The sequence below is a fragment of the Squalius cephalus genome, assembly GCF_949319135.1.
Source record: "Squalius cephalus genome assembly, chromosome: 16".
NCBI classification, from domain to species: domain Eukaryota; kingdom Metazoa; phylum Chordata; class Actinopteri; order Cypriniformes; family Leuciscidae; genus Squalius; species Squalius cephalus.
Window position 1 is genome coordinate 7,111,021 of NC_137137.1, and position 26,665 is coordinate 7,137,685.

General features: G+C 37.3%; 1 protein-coding gene across 7 annotated transcripts in view; it reads right to left on the reverse strand.

Annotated features, from left to right (window-relative positions):
- The window catches only part of dab2ipa (DAB2 interacting protein a), a 107,672-nt gene that overhangs the window by 70,968 nt on the left and 10,039 nt on the right, over positions 1–26,665 (reverse strand). For 5 of the 7 annotated variants that reach the window (XM_079897213.1, XM_079897212.1, XM_079897209.1 and 2 more), the window contains one exon: positions 1,307–1,413. In XM_079897213.1, coding sequence (XP_079753339.1) covers positions 1,307–1,413 — 107 coding nt within the window. Of the gene's footprint in view, positions 1–1,306; positions 1,414–10,862; positions 11,055–26,665 lie in introns of those variants that run through there. The other 2 variants (XM_079897215.1, XM_079897214.1) reach the window with 1 other exon arrangement.

Below are 26,665 nucleotides of genomic sequence, written 5' to 3' on the forward strand. Positions count from 1 at the left end.
TTGAATAATAAATCAAGCGTAGCGTCAGTTCTGGCAGTTCATGTTAAGTCAAGCTCGCATTAGCTGACTCTCAGCTGATCCACGTCTACCTATATGAATACAACGCCTATCACTGTATACATATTAGGTCCTTCAGTATTATCAGCAGCTATCGTGTTTCTCTGGAGCTAATTTACCCTCCTCCATCCCCAGCTCCTCCTCTCGTCAGTCAGGATTTGGCATTCTGATTCCCCTCGAATCAGAATAAATTCTCGAATTATGTTGTACTTTTGATAAATCTTGAATTAATGATGTCTGCAATACATTCATGTTGGTTCTGTTCTGTTTACCCTAAGGGGGGTTATTGCTGCTCTTATTCATGCTTGGCTGCATGGATGTGCAGGGAGTTCTTGCCCAGAACAGAACCATACCACCAATCCAAACTGTATCCTAATTGTCAATCATATTTGACGATAGTGGTCCTGACAGAAAGAAGGACTGCTGCATTTTGATCCACGCATAATGTTCTACTCTCTCCTGCGACTGACCTGTAACATTTATATATCTTAATAATATTAAAAACATATTTGTCAAGTTACCAGACAGACTTGATTCATTCTATTGCTGTGCATTTAAAATTAAGACTATTATATTTGGCTCTTTTAAGATAATATATAGTAAAGCATTTTTTATAGGATTAATTTCCTTTTTCTAACATGTTGTATTTAGTAATGTGACAATTTGCTCTGTGTAGTATTTTTGCAATATTATTACATTATAATTTGTACAAATATATTATATCCATCAATCCATTCATCAAACCGATTTATCCTCTATAGTGTTGTGATGTTGCTGGAGTCCATCCCAGCATACGCAGGAATATATTATACAATTAAAATAATTTTTGATGGCTGTATAAGTGATTTCCTTTTAAAGTCAGTTGTCCCCTTTGACGCCAGCATCTTTTGTTAACCTGTTGCATCAAACCAAACTATCATTCCCATGGGCCACGATTTATGCTTGGATCTTAATGAGTGCTGCTTTTTTAATAAATTGCCATTTATGCATTGTAGAAATTGCCACAAATGGCATCATCTAGTCAAATCAAAGTAGTTAAATTATTTAAAATTTAATTGAATATGATTTACTTAAAAAAAAAAATATTTTATGTAATACATTAAGACATTTATGAAGTGTACCGCATAGTAGGAATGACCTATAGTCAAACTGAAACACATTTTGAGATACAACACCAAACTCAGAGAGATGTTATGGTTGTTAATGCACAATTTTTTTATTTATCTGTGGTGCTGTCATAAATGCGTACCGTGACTTTAAAAGGTGTTGACGTGTCTGCATCCATAGCGACCACCGTTTTGTCCACCGTACTGCCAGGCATGCTGCGCCGCCGGCCCACCCGGTCAGTGAGTGACTCTGAGAAGAGACAGAGAGAAAGGAATAAGAGAGTGTTGATTCTAGGATCAGATTTACCCAGAATAAGCGAACCCACCAAATGAACACAGCTTAGAAACAATCAAAAATCAATAACAGTACTGGGAAATTCATCACCAGCTCTTCTTTTTGATCTACAGAGATGGAAAAGTGTTAATGGGCACAGCAGGAAAGAATCTTGCTTAAGGCTTCCTATTGGTCAAAAAATATGCAATTGCTAGAATGTTCTGGGTGGTTGTTAAGGCATTGCATGTAAACACCTTATTCAGAAAATCCAATGAGAGGAGATATATGCAAATGCTCCATCTGCAAGGAACTGTGGGAATTGTAGGACTGCTATTTGGCATTGTTTGCCAGACGTTTACCATTGGATTATGCTGGAACACTATTTTTGATCAGGATGGTGCTGCTCATTTCTTGTGGGTAGCTGCCAGTGCATTGCTGCGCAGTTGCTAAGGTGTTCTTTGTGTATTTAGCATGTTACTATGCAGTTGCTAAGGAGTTCTTGGTGCTTGCTAGGATCTAAATAAGTTGCCAGTATGTTTTGGATGGTTGCCAGGGTGTTGCTGTGCAGTTGTCAAGATGTTTTGAGTGCATTTAATGCATTGCTATGTGGTCTTCTGCGTGGTATTGGTGCAATCTGACTGCTTTAGCAGTTTGCTTATTGGCTCAAGTCAAAAGGCCCACCCAGTCTCTATGATATGCTGCTTCTGTAGTAGCGTCACTATGTCAGTCACATGTTTCGGTCATGCACGGCCAGATGGCTGAATCTCAGCCTGAATCAGCCTGTCAGACGCTTGCCATTCATCACACGCCTGCATCTCTGTCTGCACGATTGATGGAGGGAAGGAGGGAACAAGTGTTTGTGCGGAAAACAAATGAGAGAGCGAATGCAGCCAACCTGAAAGACAAGATCTATGAAATTCATCCTACTGTCTCCCTCTTTGCACAGTCTGAATCATGTCAAACTCCAAACAAAGTGAAGGAAAGGCTTCTTTGCCTCGCTGGTTTTGTACTTGGAAAGATGCGTCACTAACAAGATCTGGAAGCCTTCTTTTTTTCTATTTCTGACAGCACTTTTCCTGTGCCTGAATTGGTTATTACAATAAGAAAGCCTCATATACTACACTGTAAAAAATATCCTGTTACATTTACAGCAGTTGCCTGAAATTAATGGAAATAAATACTGCTGGTATTACAGGATATATTTTACAGCTTATACTTTCATGAAGTGGTATATCGTTAATATATCTACTTGAACTACCAAAAGCTGCTTTTTTTACCATAAAATGCACCAGTAACTACCATAATAATACAATAGAAAGTCACACAATGATTTTATATCTACATGACATTTAAATGCAATAAACATGAAGTAAATAACATAAAATGTAACACAAAACACTCTAATGATAACAAAATTTACAAGAAACGAAATTATTTATATAAAATACAATCATGTGAAGTGTCATGCATGTTAAACCAAATATGGTAACCAATTAACAGGTTTTTTATGAAATTTTCTTACAGTGTAAAAAGAGTATTAAATTCACTGACTGGGCGTTACCTGGACTGTGTTTACTAAAGATAAACAATGATAGCACATAAAGATATGTGCTATTAAATATTTCCACAATATAAAATAAACAAGGATCTGTATTGCCACCTCAGTCATCATGTAGTATTGGCTGAGCAAAACTAGACATGATCTGACAACATGGATGAAGAGTGATTAACAGCTCTGCGTAGGTATCGACATATGAAGATTCCATCTGTGTGTGTGTTAGTAATTTCATTGGAGAGATGAACAGATTGGAATGCATGAGAGAGAAATCTCAATGCTATCTTCCTCTTGCTTATGTTGATATCACAACATCCTGATCCATATTAATATGTTAATCATAAAAGCAAGACCATATGATCTTTGACTTCAATGTTTGAAACACTTAAGATTCACTGGGTTTATGGGAAACCTTTTATTATAAAGTCTATTAGTGAGCCGGAATATTTGTGTAAAAATATATGACAATTTGGCTATTCTAACTATTTAAATATACATTAATTGAGCACACAGACAGTCATACAGACAATTTTTAGAATATTAATTGTCTTTTCTGGTGCTTGACAAACTTCTTCAATTTACTTCTGTTGTGCTGCACGGAAGGCAAAGACATAAAGGTTTGGAACAACATAAGGGTGAGTACATTTTAACCTTTTTTCTTTTCTTTCCATTAAGCTATAACAGCCTATTATTATTTTCAACAGTTCATGCAGCATAAAAGCTCCTTTGTGGCAGAGTTACACCTGCAAAAATTATGAAAACATGACCAGGAATATTTATTAAGAAAATAAACAGGTTCAATTTGGACTTTATGTTGTCAAGTCACCGTGAATAACAACTACAACAAAAACATTCAGCAGCTCTCCATCAGCTGTGGTGGAAAAACTCTGAAAGCACTCTTTGCCCTGAATGATGAATACAATGCCATTACGAACCTGCAAACTGGTAATTGGTTCAGCTATTCTTTCATCATTAAGCTGCTTGATCACGATGGATAAAAAGCAGCGCAAATGGAAAAACATTAAACAGCAATTAAGAGACGGCTCCAACATTCCTCCACTCAGAGCCAAGTGTTTATGAAGAGTGGAGACAGTAAAATGCTTTCATATTGAGGACAACACAAGGGGCTCAAAGAAAAGCCTCCTCTGGCACGGACCTGCGAGCAGGGGGTCTGAACTCTTGACCGTTCTGTGCATATTTGTCCAGAGCAAACATGCTGACAAGACAACAGAAGTTGTCTGTATGAGTTGCTGTGGAAATACTTTCCATTTCAGAGTGGACAAAAAGTAATAAAAGTAAACCAGAAAGTAAAGTTCGTTGGGACCAACTTTTATGTTGGCTTGACAAAGCCTTGTCTGAAAGATTTATACTGTAAGCTTCCTAGCATGTTTCATCTTGTTAGCATGTCTTAACATTCTGCTAGCTTATTAACAGTTATAGCACATTGCAAGCATGAATTAACATGTTGTTGACATGAATTAGCATGTTTTAACACATTGTTAGCATGAAATAGAATGTTGCTAGCATGTTTTAACACATTGCTAGTATGTTTTAACACATTGTTAGCATGAAATAGAATGTTGCTAGCATGTTTTAACACACTGCTAGTATGTTTTAACACATTGCTAACATGTTTTAGCAGGTTGCTAACATGAATTAGCATGTAGTTAAAATGATTAAAATGCTTTTAGCATGATTAACATATTGCTAGCATGAATTAGCATGTTGATAACGTGCTTTAGCATGTTGCCCTATGATAGTCATTAAGCTCTCTACTAGTGATAGACAGCTTCAATACTCAATAAGTCTTGTTGTAGTAAGTCTTGACACCCTCAGTGAAAGTCGATGGGATTTTTCGAGATTTTGATAATCTGTTTAACGAAAATCGTGGCCCCAGTAACTTTCTTGAAATAATAAATTAATCTCTACTGAAATTAACCAACAATATAACAACAATTCCATTTAAGTTAATCAGTTTGGCCCCAGATGTTGGGCCATTTGCCAGAGAATTACAGCAGAAATATGTGGTGCTAACGGCCCTATTAATCTGCACTGAACAAGATGCATGGCCCAGCTGTATAAGAGACGTCTTCACCGGGGTGCCACCGTCCTCCATCTGATCTCACAGAGGACTTTGTCATTCCAGGAAATTACATAGAAGTGCTACGGTCTCATTTAGCATTCAAGCAGGCTATAACTCACAGACTTGTCTCATTTACTCTTAATCTAAATGCACGTTCCTTTCTTCAGGTCTGGCTCGACTTGTCGCAGCAAGAGATGAGTCTTTGCAGGTACTTCAGTTTGGTAAGACGAAGGCCAGGGACACAATATTTTTTGACTTATTTGGCAGCGACGCTCTTCTCAAGGTTTAAAAGCAGAGACGATAACATAAAAAGCTAAATAACTTACGCTGATATTTTCAGCAGGGTCAGTATCAGGGTAACGTAAGGTGACTGACAGGTATAGCTACTGCTCGCTGATTATGAAAGACATTAAAGACGTGTCAAAGGAATAGACACAGATAATTGATTTTAATACCCGAGACTATTTAGCAGAATGTGATTACATTGAAATTATAGCCTACTTAGCCAATTAAAGTTTTTACAAGCAATGTTTCAAATGCACTTAAAGGTACAATATGCAAGAATTTTGTATCAAAATATCCAAAAACCACTTGCACAGTGTTATATATTTATTTCAATTGTGTACTTCCATTATACTAAATGTTTCCAAGAATTTGTAAATTCAGAAAAATTCACAATTTTAAAAAGTGCCCGTCCCTGTTCACTTGTCGCCTGTCAATGACGTAATATCCGCGTTATCCCTGGTTTCCGCTTGTACTGCCATAGTAACCATGGCGACAGACGTGGACAACTGCGTAGTGCGTAACATCTAAATGCACGCTGTTGTTGTTTCGTTCAAACATTATGAACCATGGCAAGCAGACTTTGTGACAAAAGGAGAACTAAAACGAGGATCAATATCAGCGTGGCGCTTTCGAGATGCCGAGAGCTCCACGTCCGCGACTAACTTGGACTTGACAGAGCTTCACGAGTCATAACTTGACAGGCACGCCGCTTTTGCATGTACTTTATCAGACAGGTGAGCAAATGTACATAAAACAAATTAATGTTATATAGCTAAACATGATGAAATGTTAGAATATGATCAGTATGTTATTATAATGTTGATCTAGCTTACTGCTAGTCTCATATAGCAAATAAACTAACACATAGAATGGCATTATAACTTTCAACACACTCAAATGCTGTTTAGAATGATAGTGTAACGTTAGACCAAATGAAACAGCGCAGCGTTACCTCACAAGTTTAATTCGTCAGATAAACTGACCTGTGTGAGCAGTAATTCAGCACTTGCTGGCAGTTCGGTAGAATTAAATGTCCTTATTCCTTTATATCTGCAGGACTCGCGATATCTGTCTCTCATTAGCAATCGCGACCTGCTTCATACCACAGTCATGTTAAAAAACATGAATGTTTTCACTCATCCATAAACAATATTAGATCCATCAGCATGACAGCAAGTACCATAATTCCACTTATCACTGCATCATCAACCTACGCCTTTGTTATAGTAAGAGGTTAGCGACCCCTAGCGGCGAAAAAAAAAGAAAAAAAAAGACATATTGTAGCTTTAATGCATACAAGACTTCTTTCAAAAACATGAAAAAACTGTGATGTGAATTATTCTGGCCCACCCACGCTTTTAGAGGCCCACCAATCATCCACTTTCTGCATCTGCAACTGGCTCACAGTGATGTAATGTGCTGTAGTCGAAGGAGAGTGTGGAAAGGGCGATACAAAACAGCACACTGTTCCAAGAACAGTAAACAAAGCAGCATATCATTATCCATCAATTTGTTTTGTATTTTGTTCTAAACTTTGCATGCAATGGTGGATCCGCTACTTTTCTTCTTCTTCTATCCTTCCGAGCGCATGTCCTATAAATTACATGACTCGTTGCTGCCCTCTGACATCTTGTAGAGTATAGAAAAGAAATTGTACTGTGCATGTGTCGAACATGTCAATCCATGCTCATCTGCGGTTGAGAGTATACTTTGAAAGTTATGTGGACATGACTGTGTGCAAGACGGAGTGGAACGTGGAAAATGAAGTATACCCAGGCCTTGAATGCCTTGACATACAGAAACACATAGAGTGGATGGTAAATGCTGGTTTGACGTTTGTGTTGAAGTGTCAATCACTGAGCAGTCTGCTCTATTTGTTCTGGAAAACCAACACAGAGCCAAACTCTCGACTTCACCTGTCTCTCGAGCCTCTGGATGTCAAATCAAAGAATTTTTTTTCGTCTTAAATCGAGAACTGCAGCTAAAGGCCTGACAGATTGCAGATCGTTCACGTCAGCCATCAGCTCACATTCGCCAGCTCCACAAAACCTTTCATCTCAGCGGGCCTTTATCAATCTCATCAACTGTCTGAACTTACACCACCACAAGAGTTTGAGCAAAGTTTGAACAGTGCAGCGTTTCTACATAAAATATGTGCCATCACTTTGTAAAACAAGAATACACAAGATATTGAAGTTTTTACTTTATTTTATTACTGCATATTTTAAGATTAGAAAAATACTGACTGCACTAATAACTCTTTGAAAAGAAAGAAGAGAAATTAAATGATAGGGTGCTCTCTTAAAAACAAAAGTAGCAAGTGTATGGGTGGTTGCCAGGATTGTGATAAATTCGGAATTGTAGAATTGTTTCCCATTTAATTCAATGTGCATTTAAATTGAGTTGTCCACACCCCGCAGGAAGCTGAATTAGAATTTGAAACGGAATGAAAGGAATTTACAGAACAGTAGTTCAAAAGAAATTCAGCACAGATTTAACCACTGATTTAATAATTTGCTTAATCAGTATTTTGTCTTGTATTTCAGAAAAAATACCTGAAAGTCTCTATGACATCTTGATTGGGGTTACTTCTTTGGTATGAGTCAATGGGATTTGGTTAGAAATGTATTATTACACTTCTCCTCAACAAGCTGCATGACCTACGGTATCACACGTGGTTCAAGTTAAGCACCAAAGTTTAATACTTAGCATACACTAAGGAATGGATTGTCTTGGAGAGAGGAGAAATTGGGGATACAAATCTTTTATGGAAATAGTGTTATGCTGAAGCCTGGAGGTGGCAGTTTCCTCAGTATTCTCTGAACCTCTTGCTGACTTCTTCCACACACACACACACACACACACACACACACACACACACACTCTTATCTGTGCTCAATCAGTGCAGGAAGAAAAAAAAGGCCCCTGGAGGCTGTATATTTGGGAAGTTTCGATTCACCATAAGAAAAAAAGGAAAAACACTTGTTTATGAACTCAGCCGAAGCAGCGAAATACTGCTGAAGGGTTACAGCAAAAATGGATATATATTCTTACAGCAGCAGAACTTTAAAAACATTTTTCCTGCTTCAGGTTAACTCATAGTGAAGGTGAAGTGATTTAAAAGTTATACTTTTGCTCCAAGTATCAACATTTTTAAAACATGGATACGCAAGGAAACAGGTCATGTTTTTTCTTAGTCTTGATTTGTAAACTGACACACTAATAGAGTCTCATGAACGCGCACGCCACGCAGCCATGCACAGAAGACCAACGGCCAAGGTCAGGATTTTTGTTAAATAATACATTCAGTTTCAGTTTGTTTTTCACCAAAACCTATTGTATACCCCCAGAACACTTGCAATATATACCATGTGTAGCATCAAACCATTCTGTGATACTTTTTTGTTTCCTTTTTTTAAAAAGCTTGATGCTGGTTGCTGTTTTCACTGCCATTATGTGGACGAGCACGAGCGGGACATTTTTTAAAAATTCTCTTTTCGTCGTTCAAGAGGGGGATACGGTATTAGAACAACAGCAGGGTGAGTAAATGATTACTTAATTTTCATTTTAGGGTGAATTACCCAAAGCAAGAGACTCTCCAAATAAAGAGCTGAATGGGAAAAAAATTATCATTGGGTCTGTCCAGAAACTAAAGATGAATATATATAGCGAACAGCACAGTTTTCCGAAAAGCATTTTCATTTGCTCACGGTGAACTGTCTGACTAGCATGCGGGCGGTGATAGCCAAGTCTGTGCTTCTAAAGGGCAAAAGATTCAGAGTAACACTGATCAATTCAGATGAGTAGGGAGAGATGGGTGTCCCTTATTTTGCCACACTTAAGGTGACAAACCTAATTTTAAAAGGATTTATTATTATTTTTTAAATATACAAATATGCAAACCTGTGTGTACTTTGTTTTCATATTTGGTGACTTTTTGTGAAAAATTTTGATTTTGTGGGTGGTCCTAAAGGGAGGAGTTTGGAAACACTGATAAAGCACTGACTCAACTATTTTTAAAGGAGAACTCCGGTCAATTTTAACATTGAGCTCATTTTTTTGTACATTTGGAGTGCTGTCAGTACAGAGAACAACGACAAAAATCGGTGTTGCCTACACCGTGTTATCCTCTTTTTAAAATTTGCACCCTGTTGACTTCAATGGGGCAAGTTTTAAACCTGCTTTTAGCCTCTTAACATCCTTGATGTGTCATTACAAGTGCCCAGCCATGTTGAGTGATTCCTTCAGAGTCAACACGCGGTGAATCTGACTGCAGTAGATGTGAAAGATATGAATAAAAATGATGTTTATTCAGCCAGCGCACATACCTGTATTTTCTTCCTGTTTTCGGTCAGATTCACCCGTGTTCACTCTAAAGGAATCACTCACATGGCTGGGCACTTGTAATGACAGCTCAAGGATGTTAAGAGGCTAAAAGCAGGTTTAAAACTTGCCCCATTGAAGTCAACAGGGTGCAAATTTTAAAAGGAGGATAACACGGTGTAGGCAACACAACGATTTTTGTCGTTGTTCTCTGTACTGACAGCACTCCAAATATACAAAAAAATGAGCTCAATGTTAAAATTGACCGGAGTTCTCCTTTAACGGTTGCTAAATTAAAAAATATAATCCAACAATCACACAATGTACCATCAATGTAGACCAGATGAAATTTATAATCCCCTCTGTTCTTTCTGGAGACCAATTCTTGTAGTCTTATCTATAATATCTTTAACATATGATTACTTTCAATAAGACAATATTCTCACTATAGCCTCAAAGCAAAGACCAGGAAAGGTTTGCTCTTGTGAAACCAATATATCAACTGATTAATCAGCCATTATTTGGCTGTTAAACTACAAAATAATTAACTTAATAATTCTAAGCATTATCAGTATTTTGTACTGCTTGCGAGAAGAAATAAATGCTTTTCAAATATTTTTTTTTGCATTCAGTCTTGTCAATTGCATAACTTCCTGTTTAATAAAACATTTGAGCAACATCTGATTAGTGTGTGCCTCATTAGCTATTATTATAAGTGTATTAATGGTATTATCAAATACAGTTTACATGCCAATTTGAGGACCGACTGAAGAGGACATTTTTATGGATTATACAAAAAAAAAAAAAACCCTAGTCCCCTCAAATGTTGCCTGCAGTGTCACTTGATTTAAAATCAAAAAGTATCACGACATGTTCCAAAACTTTAAGCACAGATCAAAGAGAGGAGGAATATCTGAAACCTGGGCACCATTTTACTCAGACACCAAATGCACACTCTATTCTGATTGAAAACTATAATCAGTCAAACATTTCTGTCAGTTCCTCAGAGCACTTAGATTTCCATCGCTCTCTAGGGCAAATTCTATTATACGATGGATATTAAGTCAATATGATCAGAAAATGAAAAATGTCACGAATGCATAAGAGTACAATGGCACCCTCTGTAACCCCAGCAAAGTACTCTTTTTATCCAAGATAGACAGAGAAAGATGAAATCACCCTTGATAGCAGTGCGGCAGCGTCTCCGTGACAGAACATTCTGTCTATGCCTGGACCGGCCCAGAAGTCTGTAGTAGTACCACCTCCTCCCCAGAATTCTCCTCACTGCCCCTGACATGCTCTCTGCGTCTCACGGCCTTCAGAACGATTGACTTCAGAAACTGCTGGAAGTCTTCACTTCAAAAGCTCCTGTTGAACTGAATCACAGCCAGTAGAGTTTGCATGCTCTACAGATTACTGCATCTGATTCTGCAAGTCAGGACTGCTCTTGAAATGACATGGTGGAGAGTTTTGAGAGAAAAGGGGAAAAAGAAGGGGGGTGCCAACTCCTCCCCACAAATAACCTCTGTGATTTAGGAATGAAAACTACAGTGAGGTGTAAATTACAGTGCAAACATGCCTTGAGCAGCTCAAAAAAAATTATATTGAATGCATATATTAAATTACAGGGATAGTTCACCAAAAGGTGAAAATTCTGTTTACTCACACTCACATTCTTCCAAACCTGTATGTTGTAGTTTTCTGTGAAACTGATTTTGATCTGATCTGATTTATATCTTGGAGCTCTGTTCAACTAAAAGTGCATGTTGACACATCTGTCAAGCTCCAAAAAAATGACCTAAAACAGCATAAAAAACAAGTTAACCGTTTACAATAAGGATTCATTTATTTACATTAGTTAACTACATTAGTTAACATGAACTAATCATGTAAAATATTTCTAAAGCATTTATTAATATTAGTAACAGGTGTGCTCGCTATACACCGATGAATACAGAAACTAGTGACTTAAAATGTGTCAAAATTTGTGCATGCTTTAAAACTATGCATTAAAGTTGTTATCTGTGCATTAAAAGAAACAGATAACTTACATTTTGGTCTTACACAAAACTGATTTGGGGGCACTTTCATGCTAAATTTATGGTGGTTTTATGTCCTTTTTATAGCTTGACAGATATGCACACTAAGTAGTTCACATGTTTTCCCATTATTGTTGTAAATGAATGCATTATAGCTTATACTTCGCTATAAGGAATTCTGCATACAGGCTGACACAACTGAAGACCGAACAGGAGGTTTGTCCCTTCACACACCCTCAGTTAAAAATCCAATCTGTTAACATGTTTGCAGTGCTCTGACAAGGCATTTGACCCTCTGACCTCTACGACAACACTAGCCGGTGATATAATGAGATTTACGAGCCACACAAGAACATCTCACCTTCCTGATGAAATCCTTGTTTCTGAGAACCAAATGTCAATAACCTCTCAAACAGAGACGGAAACTATTTTTTAAAAATGATTTATATGCACCCATCACAAATAAAGGTAACTGATTGATGCAATACTGTACGTATAACAAACCACCATGCTGTTTATTTTTATATCTAGGCAGAACATTCAGCTCCAAAAAAACTTCTTTCTCAGAAACCTCATAAAATGTCCCATTCCCTATTTCTATTTTAAGTTTGTTTTCACTACTGTAAAAACCTAATGAATTGTCATTTACACTAGCATTCAAAAGTTTGGAGTCAGCAAACATATGTTTTTGAAAGAAGTATCTTATGCTCACCAAGACTGCATTTATATGATACAGTAAAAACAGTAATATTGTGAAATATTATTACAATTTCAAATAAATGATTTCTATTTGAATATATTCTAAAAAGTAATTTATACCTGTGATGTGGCAAAGTTGAATTTTCAGCATCATTAATCCAGTCTTCAGAAATCATTCTAATATGCTTATCTGCTGCTCAAGAAAGAATTCTTATCAATGTTGAAAACAGTATTGCTTCTTAATATTTTTGTTGAAACAAAATAACAAATTTTTGTTTCAATTTTTTTTTCCAAATTCCTGGATAAAAAGAAAGTTGTCATAATACTTACCCTTATGTTGTTCCAAACCTGTACTTGTCACACTGCTTTCTTCTATGCAACAAAAGCATATACAATCGTGATCATGAGCTGTCAAGCTCTACAAAAGAGACTATAAACGACTCGCTCACTATGTTCTAAGTCTTTTGATAGCTTGTGTAAAGAAAAGACAGAAATGTAAGTCCTTATGCAATAACAATTGCATAATGTACCTCTCAAATGTCACAGATGCAGAGATTAATATCAATGGCATCAAACAGCATTGGTTTGTAAGGCCAAATAAGTGGAGGGCGAATGGGTGCAAAGTTATCATATGGCCTCACAAGAGTCGTGGACCACTTTTATTATAGTTTTACAATGGATTTTGTCCTTTGTCGCTTGACAGCCAAGAAAAAGAGTATTGTAAACACAGCACAAATGTCATACAGGTTAGAAATAACATGAGGGTGAGTAAATAATGACATTTTGGGTGAACTATCCCTTTAAAACAAACTTTCATAACTCCAACAGCAAAATGACAAGCCAAAAAGTTGCAGATCAGCATTACCTGCCGTCGTCAGTGCTTCTCCGAACTTCGAGAGCAGACATAATTAGAACTACAAAGTTAAAAGATTAGAGGGAATAATTGAATAGCAGAAGTGCTAAAGAGAGTAAGAGTCTTGATCCGAAGCGTCTCTCGTTGAGTGGGAGCTAATGGATGGGGGGGTTGATGTCTTGGCAGCTTAGTGACAGAATATTTCTCCAGTGAGAGGGAAGAGATCAGGTCTGTTGCATTCTGGGTCTTTGTAGGAGGGTTGGTGAGTAATGGAAGGAGCCGGGGGAGGCGGCAGGAGCCACTTTCATTCTCTCCTGACGCTCAGACACTCGACCTCAGTGTGAACTTTCTCATCAAGAGAGGACGAGAGGATGAGATGGAGAGGCTGGTGTAAATCTGTCTGCTCGGCTTCTCAGAAGAGCTCTGCACTGGAATAAATGTGGGTAATAAGAGGTTTGATATTATTACCCATAGTGCAGTTGCTACATGCCACCTGAGACTCGGAGTCAAGCTAAAGGAGAATATAGAGGAGGGCCATTAAGTTGAGCCGTGTCTGAGTGATGGACGCCTCTGTGTACAAACCTGCTTTGCATGAAACCATCAAATGAAATGTTTATCTCTCCAGAGAAATTGTCACTTCTAATTTGTCACTTAAGACAAAAATGAAAAAAGACAAAAATGATCCCCCATAAATAATAAGTCCTCTTACAACATGAGACAATTAAGAGATCTCACACATAATGACGTAATCCAGCCAAGATTCATCAGGAGGAATTAACGTAGGACAGGGTGTGATTTTAACCATAGGATTGGATTGGATCGAAGTTAGCTGTTATATTTTTATTAATATTTTGCCCTGCTCATTCAATCTTGTACTCCAAAAAATTACGTCTTGATGAGTATTTAATTTGGTTTTAACTTGCAATATACGACACAAGTTCCATGGGACCATTCTGTAATACTTTTAATGCTTTGATACTGGTCCCTATTCATTGCCATTATATGGACAAGCACGAGCGGGACATTTTCTAAACATTCTCCTTTTGTGGTCCGAAAAAGAAAGAAGGGCATACACTATTAAAATAACACAAAGTTGAGTAAATGGTTACTTAAATTTATATTTTAGGGTGAACTAACCCTTTAAGGATTTTTAGTTATTTTAACTGGAAAATTAGACAAAATACATACAATTTTTTTATTTTTTTTACAGTGTGGTTATGTCAACATAAAGAAGTCAAGAAAGCTACAGTCAGGGTTTGCACACCTTTTCCAGTTATCTGTGATTACTTGATACAAATTATTAAAAACACGAATTAATAGAGATCATTGTTTTGGGCTGAGCATAACTAGAAAACCTCATACTACATGACGTTTTAAGACAGTATTCAACAAATATTTGTAGACCTAGAGGAAATCACAATTCTAAATTTTCCTTCTATTTCCAGGTGGGAACCCGTTAAATTTAAAATATTAATTATGAAAACAAATATTATTATTTTATTTTTTTTTAGAATCACATGCTCTAATGAATTATGCATACTAAGACAAGTAACACTATTTAAGAAAGCAAACAGAGTACATTTTGATTTCAAGATGGAAGGCCATAAAACAGAAGGAACTGGGTGTAGTGTCTAGTTTTATGTAAATCACCTTGACCAAATTAAATCAAACAATTACTTCTTTCCATGATTCCTGCTTTCACCACACTCCTAAATCTTTACCTCTACTCTGCTAGCCCTTTAATAGGCACTAACCTATTACTAACCTGAGGTATAGGCCTACACATCAGCTTGCACACTAAACAGCTATTCAGCCTCAGAGCGCTGGAAGTACACTGCTGTAAATATCAGACTGACTTCAGGGAGCCGACTGACCAGTGTGCAGCCGGTAAATGCAATCAAGACATGACTTCAGTTCTCTGCCCTCGGGCCTGCTTCAGAGACTGCACGTTTGAAGGGAAAATGTTTACATCCAGTGCCCCCCTCTGGACCAAAGTGGTAATAAAAAAAAAAGAGCTGGATCCAATACCATTAGAGCATTCCCTCAATCATCAATTAAAGACAGTAAAAATAATACAGATAGATGGATATTAAATGTTAAGATTGACAGATAGACAGAACAACAGACAGACAGACAGATTTAGCAATATTCAGACAGACAGAACAAACGAACGACAGACAAGACCGACAAACAGATAAGACGAGTAATACAGATAGATGGATATTAAACTTTAAGATTGCCAAATAGAATGATATACAGACACACAGATAGACAGTAAAAAAATAATACAGATAGATGGATATTAGACTTTTGACAGACAGACATAACAACAGACAGACAGACATAAGGAATAAACAGACAAGGATAGACAGAGTAGGGCTGAACAATTAATCGCACTTTCCATGTAATCACACTTACAGTAAATCGTGATGGCTTATCGCGATTTTAAAATCGCAAAGGCTGCGATTATTTTTTATGGGCAGCTTGTCATTGATGTACGGCTATGTAAACGCTGCTCCATCTGAAAGCACTGTGAGTTTGAGTCACTTAAAACGTGCATTTGAAAAAAACAACACGCGTCAAACATCTTTGCAAAACATGAGAAGCATTTATGAACCTCTTGTCCAACAACAGACAACATTTAATAACATGCATTTACTCCAAACTCACTTCATAACGACAGTTGAGCATCCTTCTGTGAGATGATGTGCCTTCTTACACAGAATAAGGCAGTCGTGTATTTATAAGTCATGTTTAATCAAAGCGTTTCAATCTTCTGTTTATTCAGCTACAGCGATAGGGATTTCCTGGAATGATGCGCATTAATGTACTTCTGCGGCGGGGCATATTTATTGTGTTTGCATTAGGGCTGCACGATTTGGGGAAAATGTCATATTGCGATAATTGAGGTCAATATTGCGATTGCGATATGCGATATAATAAACAAATGGTTTCATGAGTCAACTTGCTTGGTTCTCAAGGAAAATAAATGCACTCACAGATTAGTGATAATCTGCCTAAAGAAAAAAGTTCTTCAGTCAAGAGCAGTGAGTGTTTTTCTCTGTTCCCTTTGTTCTTTGATTAACTTTAGCGACAGATATAATTAGTGGCTACTGTGTACTGTCCCTTTAAGACCAGCCGCTGCTGTCAGAGACGCGGATCTCATACGCGCCTCATTCTCTCACGAGTCACAACTCTTCACGTTCATCATAAGACTACTCTTGTTATGAAGATACTCGACAAAAATACATTTTTGCATAATTGTGTTTGCATAATTGTGTTTCGTTCAAGCTCGAAAAAGAACTGTATTCTGGCATGCTGTTTTGTGCGCACGCACGATATTAGCGCGAGTCTTTCAGTGTGTCACAGTCAGGACATTCACAGGCAGCGTGTTTTTATTTTTTGTCTTATTGCGCATGAATGGTTTAAAAGCATTTGCATGAATAAGAGCAGGATCATGTAACACTAGCCAAAGGATGGCAAAAATTAACAGATGCTGCGTTAATTGCGTTAACAGCGCTAATTTGTTTATTTAATATAAAATCGCAGCATTTTGCGTCATATAATCGCGTAGGCTTGACATCGCGATTGCGATATGATTAATCGTGCAGCACTAGTTTGCATGAGAGCGCCCTCTGGCGTTCAAATGGGGCAGTATTTACTACCAATCAGCCACACTCCAATGACAAGCTGCAAATCGCAGCCTTTGCCAAATCACGTGCGGTTTTATTGCGATTAATCGTTCAGCACTAATTATGATAGACAAACAGGCAGACATAACGATAGACAGACAGACATAACGACAGACAGACAGACATAACGACAGACAGACAGACATAACGATAGACAGACAGATATAGCATTATTTAGACAGACATACAGACATAACGATAGACAGACACAGACAGACAGACATAACGACAGACAGACAGACAAGACAGACTGACATAACGACAGCCAGACATAATGACAGACAGCCAGACATAACGACACACAGACAGACAGACAGACAGATAGATCTGACAGCAGAAAGTAATTGTATGAATCAATGTGTGTGCGATCCACAAGTGCAAACAGAAAAGTACAAGTGGAAAAATAAAATATTCAAACAAACAATGCCTGCTGGAGTGATGGAACAAACCGAGACAAACCACAGCTCCCACACTGAGACCACAGAATGAGGACAATCGGAAGGACCTCAAGCTGTGGACAGGAACTCACGACGGCCACAGCTCAACACCACAAAATGGCAACATCTGAGACAAAATATGCAATTACTTGCTCTTCCTCTGAAAACCACGTTTCTTTTCGGTTGATGTGCAATAGACGAACAGCTCTTTGGGCATTGTTTTATGAAATACACATAATGCTCAGTCACTTTAGATGTAATATCAGAGTTAGAGTTAAGAGTGTACAGAGTTCACTGAAAGGTACATTAGGTGCTTGGGTAGTAGTACAGAAAGATCCTTGATTTTTTTGCCGCTGTTTGGAGTTTTGTATTTCAAGTTTTTGCCAGAATGGACGCCAACTGCCAAAACCATCAACCAATGAACACCCATAATGACATTCTTTCTGTGATGATGTGACAATGTGAATTAATGAAGCAATGAAAACTACTGTAGGAGAACAAACACATTAAGTGAGATGAAGTCTGCCAAAGAAACAGTGTTCTGGACACACTGGCCTAGACTGTTTATTGCTTTGAATGAGACTTAGAATGAGTCTAAATGATTGAGCATTTATTGCAATAATGCCAAGTTTGGTAAGAAACATTTTCAGTTACATTTAGTCCTTTCAACTTGAGAGTCTGAAGATACTCCATTCGTATTGTTGTTTGGCTGTGTGAGAACTATTTATGTTATTTTGGCAATCATTAAAAAACTCTCACATGAGCTGTACATGGCAGTTATTATGTACTGTAGCTCTGGAGAGAAGCTAGACTACACCACAGCCTGACAAAAAAATAGAAAAGCAAGCAGCCAATGGAAAAGCAAGGAACATACAAACAGATTTTGGAACACCACATGAAAAAGACCAGATGCTGAAAATGACTTTGTCTCCACTACAGTGCAGTAAAAGTAATTAATATTATACAAACATTTAATACAGGGGCTTTTTTTTCAATGGATGGATGGATGGAATCATGACACTTAATGAAGTTAGTAAAGAGAGTGAGCAGAGCTCAAATATAAGATTCGATCTGTTTAACATTTTTAGTCATAACATAATTCACATTTCTAAAAGATAGAGAATCTTATAATGATAAAGAATAGGTAGCTGTGTTCAAACTTTTGAATGCAGGTTCATCAGCTCTCTAGTGTATAAATCACTCAATTTAATGAAGTAAACACAGACCAATTTTCAGAAGGAGGCAGTGGCTATTTTTCCCCTTCCTTTGAGCTCACTGTGTTCTCATAGAGATTCTCCAGCATGAATATGAGGGGAGAAATTGCAAAATACAGATGAAAAGAGGCAATGCTTCAAGTCGTGCTGTGGTTGGTTTATTACCCTGTCAATGCACTACTGCCTGCCTATCATGTTCAGTCTGCAAATTGGCCTGAATGGGTGAAACTGGTGGAAACAGACTGACTAATTACAGAGTAAACAAATCGCCCACTCAAATGGGTGTTCATATGGAACTGGAATGCAAATTTTACATTGGAGAAGAAACAAAACAACAGCAGAGAGGAAACTTTGCCTCCTTATTTCAGAGGTCTGTTACACACCACTAATTTTACACTTAACAATAAAAAATACTAAACAAAACCAAACACTGAAGTACATTACCAGCAAATGGCGAAGCATCCTACATTAGGAGCTTATTATTATTACACTCCAAGTCTCCAACTTACAAGAAAGTGTTGACAGAGCACCAAATACTGTGCATTCAACTTGCATCATAATCTCTGAGACAGGACTTCAATCACTGAGTTACATGGGGCCTAGTAGTTTACTGATGCTCTTGGGTATTTGCCACTTGTAAGCGCTCCACCGCTCTTACATCATCTGGCCGTCCCCTGGAAAGCAAGAGGCCCTCGGCCACCAGACACCATTAACATCAAGCTCCCTGAATCCCAGGCAGTCACGCTGCATTTCCTGCAGCAACAGTCAAACAAGCTCATGAATCTCTTCCCAGAATAAAAACCAGCAGTTTGAACCAGCACCAGCACCAGCAGTAACAGCCTCAGGGATTTCACACGTTCCATCTCTGTTTATATGGGCAAGAGTCACATATCTGTTGTTCATTTATCTCAAGAAATTACACAATCCCTGGGAAGACAATGCAGTTTATAGAAGCCCTTGTGTGAGATTCAGAAATGGATAAACACATTCCATCAGTTGTTCAATTGAAAGAAGATTCTTTCATCATTTTTGTTTTTTCTCTTTTACATGCAATGAAAGTAAAATAGCTGTTACACTAAAAAATGCACTATAAAAGTATCAAATGGTCCATGCAACTTCATTTTCAGTGCATGATGAAGAGCAGCTCAGACACTGCGAAATATTTTAGTAACACTTTAGTTTAGGGTCCAATTCCCACTATTAACTAGTTGCTTATTAGCATGCATATTACTAGCATATTGGCTGTTTATTAGTACTTATAAAGCACATATTCATATTTTATTCTGCAAGACCATATTCAATATCCCTTAATCCTGCCTAATACCTAAACTTAACAACTACCTTACTAACTATTAATAAGAAGTAATTAGGAATTTATTGAGGCAAAGTCATAGTTAATGTTTAGTTAATATTGAGAATTGGACTCTAATCTAAAGTGTGACTTTTTTGTGTGTTTTTTTGTTTGTTTGTTTTTTGTGTGTTCCACTGAGGTAAGAACGTCACATGGTTCGAGTAAATGATGACAGAATTTTCATTTATAGGTGAAGTAACTCTTTAAGGAACCGGCAAACAGCTGGTTAATTCCCACCCCTTCAAGCACATAAAGCAGATAAAATGATTTTTGGCACAGGATTCAAAAATGCATTAAGACCCAAACTAATCTCATGTTCAATACAATCACAGCCACAATTGTTTTCCCCATGCTGGAGGAATTGTTTCCTCCATTTTTGCAATTATTTCAATTACAGAGAAGAACAACACAGCTACACTAATGACTGCTGAAGAAAAGACCAGCAACATGTTGTTCTGATTTGTTTGCACTTGAAGTAATTTTCTTTCGGGTTCAGTTCCAGCAATGATCTCTTGAACTTGTGGGATCTCACATGTAGCACATTTCTGATCTGACCCAATTTCAATCTAGTTTATTCTACATGTTCAGAAAACCTTAATCATACACAAGACAGATGTTCTCAAAGGGTTTTATCCCCTGTGATAATCAAGATTTCTGTTGCAACTACTCAATTTTGTATTGATGGTCTAAAACACGTTTTGCCTCAAATATAAAAAGGTGTAAGTACGTCAACAGACCACCCACTTGTTTCTGGCATATTACTTATCTGAACTAGTAGAAAGCCTTAAAGGCATATTCACCAAAAAAATCTGTCATCATTTACTCACCCCGTATCCCAATCCAAACCTGTATGAATTTCTTCACCAGAACACAAAAGAAGATATTTCAAAGAATGTTTGGTTCCAAATATTAGACAAATTTCATTAAAATTATTGAATGTCAGTTTTCCAGTGAACTAGAGTACATCGCAATGCAACCAAAATTGCCATTATAATGTTATATTGTAGACTCAAGATCTTCCAACATCACTACACTTTAAAAAAGTGAAGTGTGTAGTTTCTACACTATAGCGTCACCAAATGAATGTGTAAAAATAATGAGGTTACCCAAAAACTCCCTGAATGCTGCTAATCGACAGGATTATACAAAGATAGCATCAAATATAGTTTGACTGAAGACTAGTTTCTGTTTACCAAAGTATAGACACAACTGCTAGTGTCGCACATGGACTCTCATATAACCCCGAGAACTAAATTTATTACTGTCAAGGCCAGAGCAGAATAGACTCCTCAAGAATCTCAGCACTTTCTGGCATGCTGTCTAGTGTCCTTCAGTCTAATCTAAAACCGGAGAGCCTATCATCATCATCATGCTAGTGGGCACATGCACAATCTCACATAAAAGCAGCGTTATTACATTAAGCTCAGGTGTGATGTTACTTCAAACAGGAAATACATCAAAGAGGTACATAAGTGGTCCACTTGTGTCTACAGGGGTCTTTTCCCTGGGGCAACCAGGGCAAGTTATGCTGAACGTGAGCACTCTAAATTATGATCTATAAAATGGGCCATGAGAGGTATTTATAACCCCTGGATAGTGGATGAGGCTGCATTTTCAGACGAGTGAAAGCAATTCCACTGTAGCAGTCAAAATATCGTCAAATATCTGTGCTCAGCTGCCGATATGCATCCTGCAGAACATCTCGGCTGCATTGCTCAGTTGATTAATTGGACTTTGGCATTTCTCTTTTGCTTTGGTATGTTAATGAACGTCTAGCACAATGGACTCCATGCCATCAAAGAGCCATGGATAAAATATGCCAAACACCTGCTTGTTCCAACATATCCGCAGTCTCTGCCAGGGTCTCCATTAAACCCCCGCAATAAACAGACCCAATGCTTCTCTGCCATTGGCAGTAAGTCACGATTTAAGAACTGAGATTCAAATTGTTGAATACAAATTGCATTCAGATTAATCACAGTAAGTCTGCAATCCTTGTGATTAACATGAGAACTGACAAACATGAGATGTCATATAAAATGTATGGGAATACAATTTATACATCTTATAAATTTATATAAAAATCATTATAGATTTTATATAAATAAATTACACAAATATTTTATTTATATAAAATGTGAAAAATTTTTTTTATATATATATAAATGTAGGTTAATTGCTGATTGAACTAAATTATAAATCATAAATTATGAGAGAGAGAGAGAGAGAGAGAGAGAGAGAGAGAGAGAGAGGGGGGGGAGGGAGAGAGAGAGAGAGAGAGAGAGAGAGAGAGAAAGGGGGGGGGGGGCAAAGGAAATAACAGTGGAAAAATATAAAATAGCCATTTGTTTATCAGCAGATTATAAAACAGCAAGGTCTGCATCATAGTTAATTCCTGACAGAACTAATAATAATATATAAATTACATAGATTTATATAAATGAGATGATTTACATAAAATATTACATAAATAGTCTTATTTATGAATACACACACACACACACACACATACACATACACACATATATATATATATATATATATATATATATATATATATATATATATATATATATATGTATATACACACATATAGAATCTGGACTAGCTAATATTTACTTGACTGGGGAAAGACCAACATTTGTTTAATTATTTGTCAAAGTTACATTTAAATAACATTTTTAAATAAGGAATAAATTCTGATCTCAATCTTCTCCTAAATTATGCTGCTTTAGTTAGGAAAATTAGTCAGAAAACTGCATTTTGGTCCAGCTAATGCAAATTCAAGAGTAAATGTTGGTCATATGGCGTTTTGACCAGTCTTGGCCGGATTTGACCAGTCTTGGACTTGTTCCACAATATGGAAATTTAATGTCATAGCCAAATTGTTGGCTTGTGTGACTAACAGCCTTTGTCTAGTGAGAGTGTCATAAAGCAGAGATGGAAGAGATTACAAAAGAGGCTGATATGCAAAAAATAATTCCTGGTAGTGATAGCGCATAATTGATGGTACTCTGTACCAGTGAGTGTCAGCAAACTATGAAAACGAATCTCAAACAAAATAGCTATGACTGCGATTTTTTTATTACACAAAAACAAGTCGCCTTATAACAACACTTATGTTATAATACCGGTTTCCTGGTACCATCTACACAAGTTTTGCAAGATACACAGAGTAAATCTCCCAGAATGCTCAAGGCCAGGGCAAGCCTATATTTAACTTTGCACAAGAAAAGTCTTGTTTGTGATTTCAGAACGCTGTCCTTTGCTCAGCTGTTGTCAGAGGTTGCCAGGAGACGGGATCAATAGAGGCACTATATCAGCCATCTCTGAAGCACCACAGCTTTTATAGTTCAAAGCCGGGCTTGGAATACCCTTACTTTAGAGTAAAACAACATCCGGACAAAAAAGGGGAGGGTAACATGGGAGAGTATGGAGAGAGAGAGAGAATGAGAGAAGCAAAGGGAATAACAGCAGAAAAATGGAAAACAGAATAGGAACAAGATCCATTTGTTCATCAGCCGATCCTAAAACAGCAAGGCCTGCATCATAAAAAGTTAATTGCTGACAGAGCCAATATACACCCTCGGATTCAGAGTTCTGCCAGCCAGAGAATAATTCCCATGTTTCCACACAAGTTTACTGGCTGTTTAAAGTTTTTCTGCTGTGCATTTCAAAGATCAGGAATGTGACTCTGTAAAATGGATTAACACTATATGTTACACATTCAAACTGATTCCTGGAAGGCATATTTCACATCACCTTATAAGGTATTAATGATTTTTTTATTCTAATCTTATTTTAAAGGAAAAAGTAAATAAATGGCACAAAAATGATTGCCTATCTTTTCTAAAAATGCTAGTTTGATCAGTCCACAAGATCATAGCGTGACCCATTTTAGGATTACGACTACTCCCCAACAACCTATGCGAGATTACTTAACCAAAGTGTGGGCTTAGTGCACCATTTGGGATGGGCCTCGGATGTCCAAAACTTCCTGTTTGAGCCTGAAGCGTACGGCATGCTGTTTTAAAAGAACTACTTCACATCTTTTTGGAGCCCAAAAACAGCTCCTTCTCACCTTGGTTGCCCATGGGGACATCTTAGAAATAGGCCAGTTTCTGAAGCAGGTCACCCCATCCTGTGAAGAGAATAATCAGAAACAGAAAGGACGACGCTCAAGCTGAAGGACTCAAGGATGTGTCCGGCACTATCTCAGCTCCTTATCGAGATATACAAACAAAACCTGCCTGTTACATCCATCTGTGTGCCGTTTTGGCCTGCACACGGTGGTGGAGATTACCACAAGAATTCTAACACGCCGCTCAGGCCTGCCACATTGTGCGGCAAGCTGACCCTCCCACTTTTGGAAAAGAAAGGAGAATGAAAGAGGCGGGTGGGGGGTTAACAAGAGGGACAGTGGTTACTTTTTTCCATTTTCATGAGCAGTCAGGGGCCTAGTAACAGCATTCTCTCTCTCTCTCATTCTGCACCACCATCTTTTGGGGAAACGAGCCCCCTTTGGAAATCTGAATTCCTCTGGAATGTCAGCCAATCAGAACGCAGGCACAAGGGAATGTGTTATGGGAAGGTCTGGGCTCTGACACTTTAATCTCCCAGCGAAAAAGTTCCAATACACACTTTTTACAGTGGCTTTGGAGGGGTTTATAATCAATCAGTCATAAAGAATATGTTTTTTTGTGTTTGTTTTTTACTCTAGTGATTTATGGTTCTACTGAATATTATTACTTGAAATTAGTTATGTAGAAATGTATATATAATACATTTGTATCAAGAAATGCTCACCTTAAAAATCTATATCTATAGTGCTTCAAATTACACCAAATATCATTTACAATGGAAAAATTCTTTTAATTTAACTGCAAAAATCTGCCTGATTTACCAAAAAAAAAAAAAAAATCTACCAGGCTCAAGTAAACATCTTATTTGTTTTTAAAATAGGTAGGTCTAGTAAAAATAATATGGGGTCCGATCATTTGGCTATAATTTACCATCTTAAATATATCAGCCTGTTTTATTTATCAGACAGGTTCCGATAACATTAAAAAGACACAATGTGGCCACTGATATACTGTATGCATCAGTGCTAGACTTCATTATAAGTGTGTAACTGTAAATGTGTTTTCTGTTTTTACAAACTGAGAGATTAGTAAACATTTACTATAGTAATGTGGATGCCAGGCATATTGTCCATTGACTCCATACACATAGTAAATAATCTGGAATGTGGAATTAATGTTTGGCATACTGAGCCATGTATCCAAAGAACAACATAAAACCAGGCACCCAACATAGTGTTTGCTGATCGTGTGAAAAACGCTGGCTTTGGTGACATCTGTTTCAAATGACGAGTTAAAAAGAGAAACAAGTAAAAACACACATCAATCCAGAAAGGGGGATGGGTAAAACAATGTTTCCACGGTGATAAAAGCTCTAGCCACCGGACATCCTAGCAACAGTTACAACGCTTCAGCAATCTGTGGTTCAGTGGAGATAAAAAGCTCAGCTCACAATGTGCATTTGCTTTACTTCATGGCACCTAAAACCAGCTCTCAAGGGTTCATATTGCACTACAGCAATAAAGGACATCAAATTATCAGTGTCTGAAAGCTGTCTGGACACCGAGACATATAATACGCATTGGGCAGACTGGACTGTTAATGTATAAGGCACATTTACTGCAACATTTGCTGTTCTAGCTGTTAGCATCATTATGAGAAAGCAAACTAAAAAGAAGTGATTCTAATATAAAGTAAACATGAAGCATACCATACCAATTTAGTCATTGTCACTAGTAGGGCCAATTGCATAAACATAGCCGCTAAGTTGAGACTGTGTCTTAAGAACTAGTCTGACCAACTAGCAATTAATTAGGGCTAATCAGTCTTACTTTTCAGATTCAAATTAGACCAATCTACGTTTTTTTGTAACTGAAAAATTAGATGACCAACTTGTAAGACTAGTCTAAGCACATTATGCAAATGACCACATTGCATGAGGGCCGGTTGCATAAACTGTAAAAACTAGTCTTACAAGTTGGTCATCAAATTTTTTTCTTTAAGACTGTTCATAACTGCTTTAAGTCAGTTACATTAAAACATTGATTGGTCTAAGTTGATATTAAAAAGTAAGAATGATTGCTCCTTGACTAACTGCTAACTGGTTATACTTAAGACAGTCTTAACATATTGGCTGTTTATACAACTGTCTGATATTAGCTGAATTTAACCACTTATTCTGAAGATTCTGCCTCACCAAATAAAAAGCCAAAATAAGTGACGCTAAGTTGCTAATGGTTGTGATAAAATATACAGTGAAAACCTAACAAGCCTAAATATTCTGGAAATAAGGCCCCGCAACTATACATATTTTTAATAAACTTTGTGAATCCTTGTGGGCGTAACATATCTATTTGAAACGCCGCTGGGACCAATTAGTTAAAATACTATAACTCTGTTTTGTCACAATGAAAATGAAAGCTACTTTTTCAAAAGGCTAAATTGATGCCTTGAAATTGTAGCTTATTCAGCTAATTGTAGCTACTACTCCCCATATTCAAGTAACATCAGTCCACAACAATGGTTGTGATCATAAAATAAGCTCAACAAAGAGACAAGTGACTTGACGTACAGTTCTAGTCTAAACATCCTACTAACTTGATAGAGAGCTGGGATTT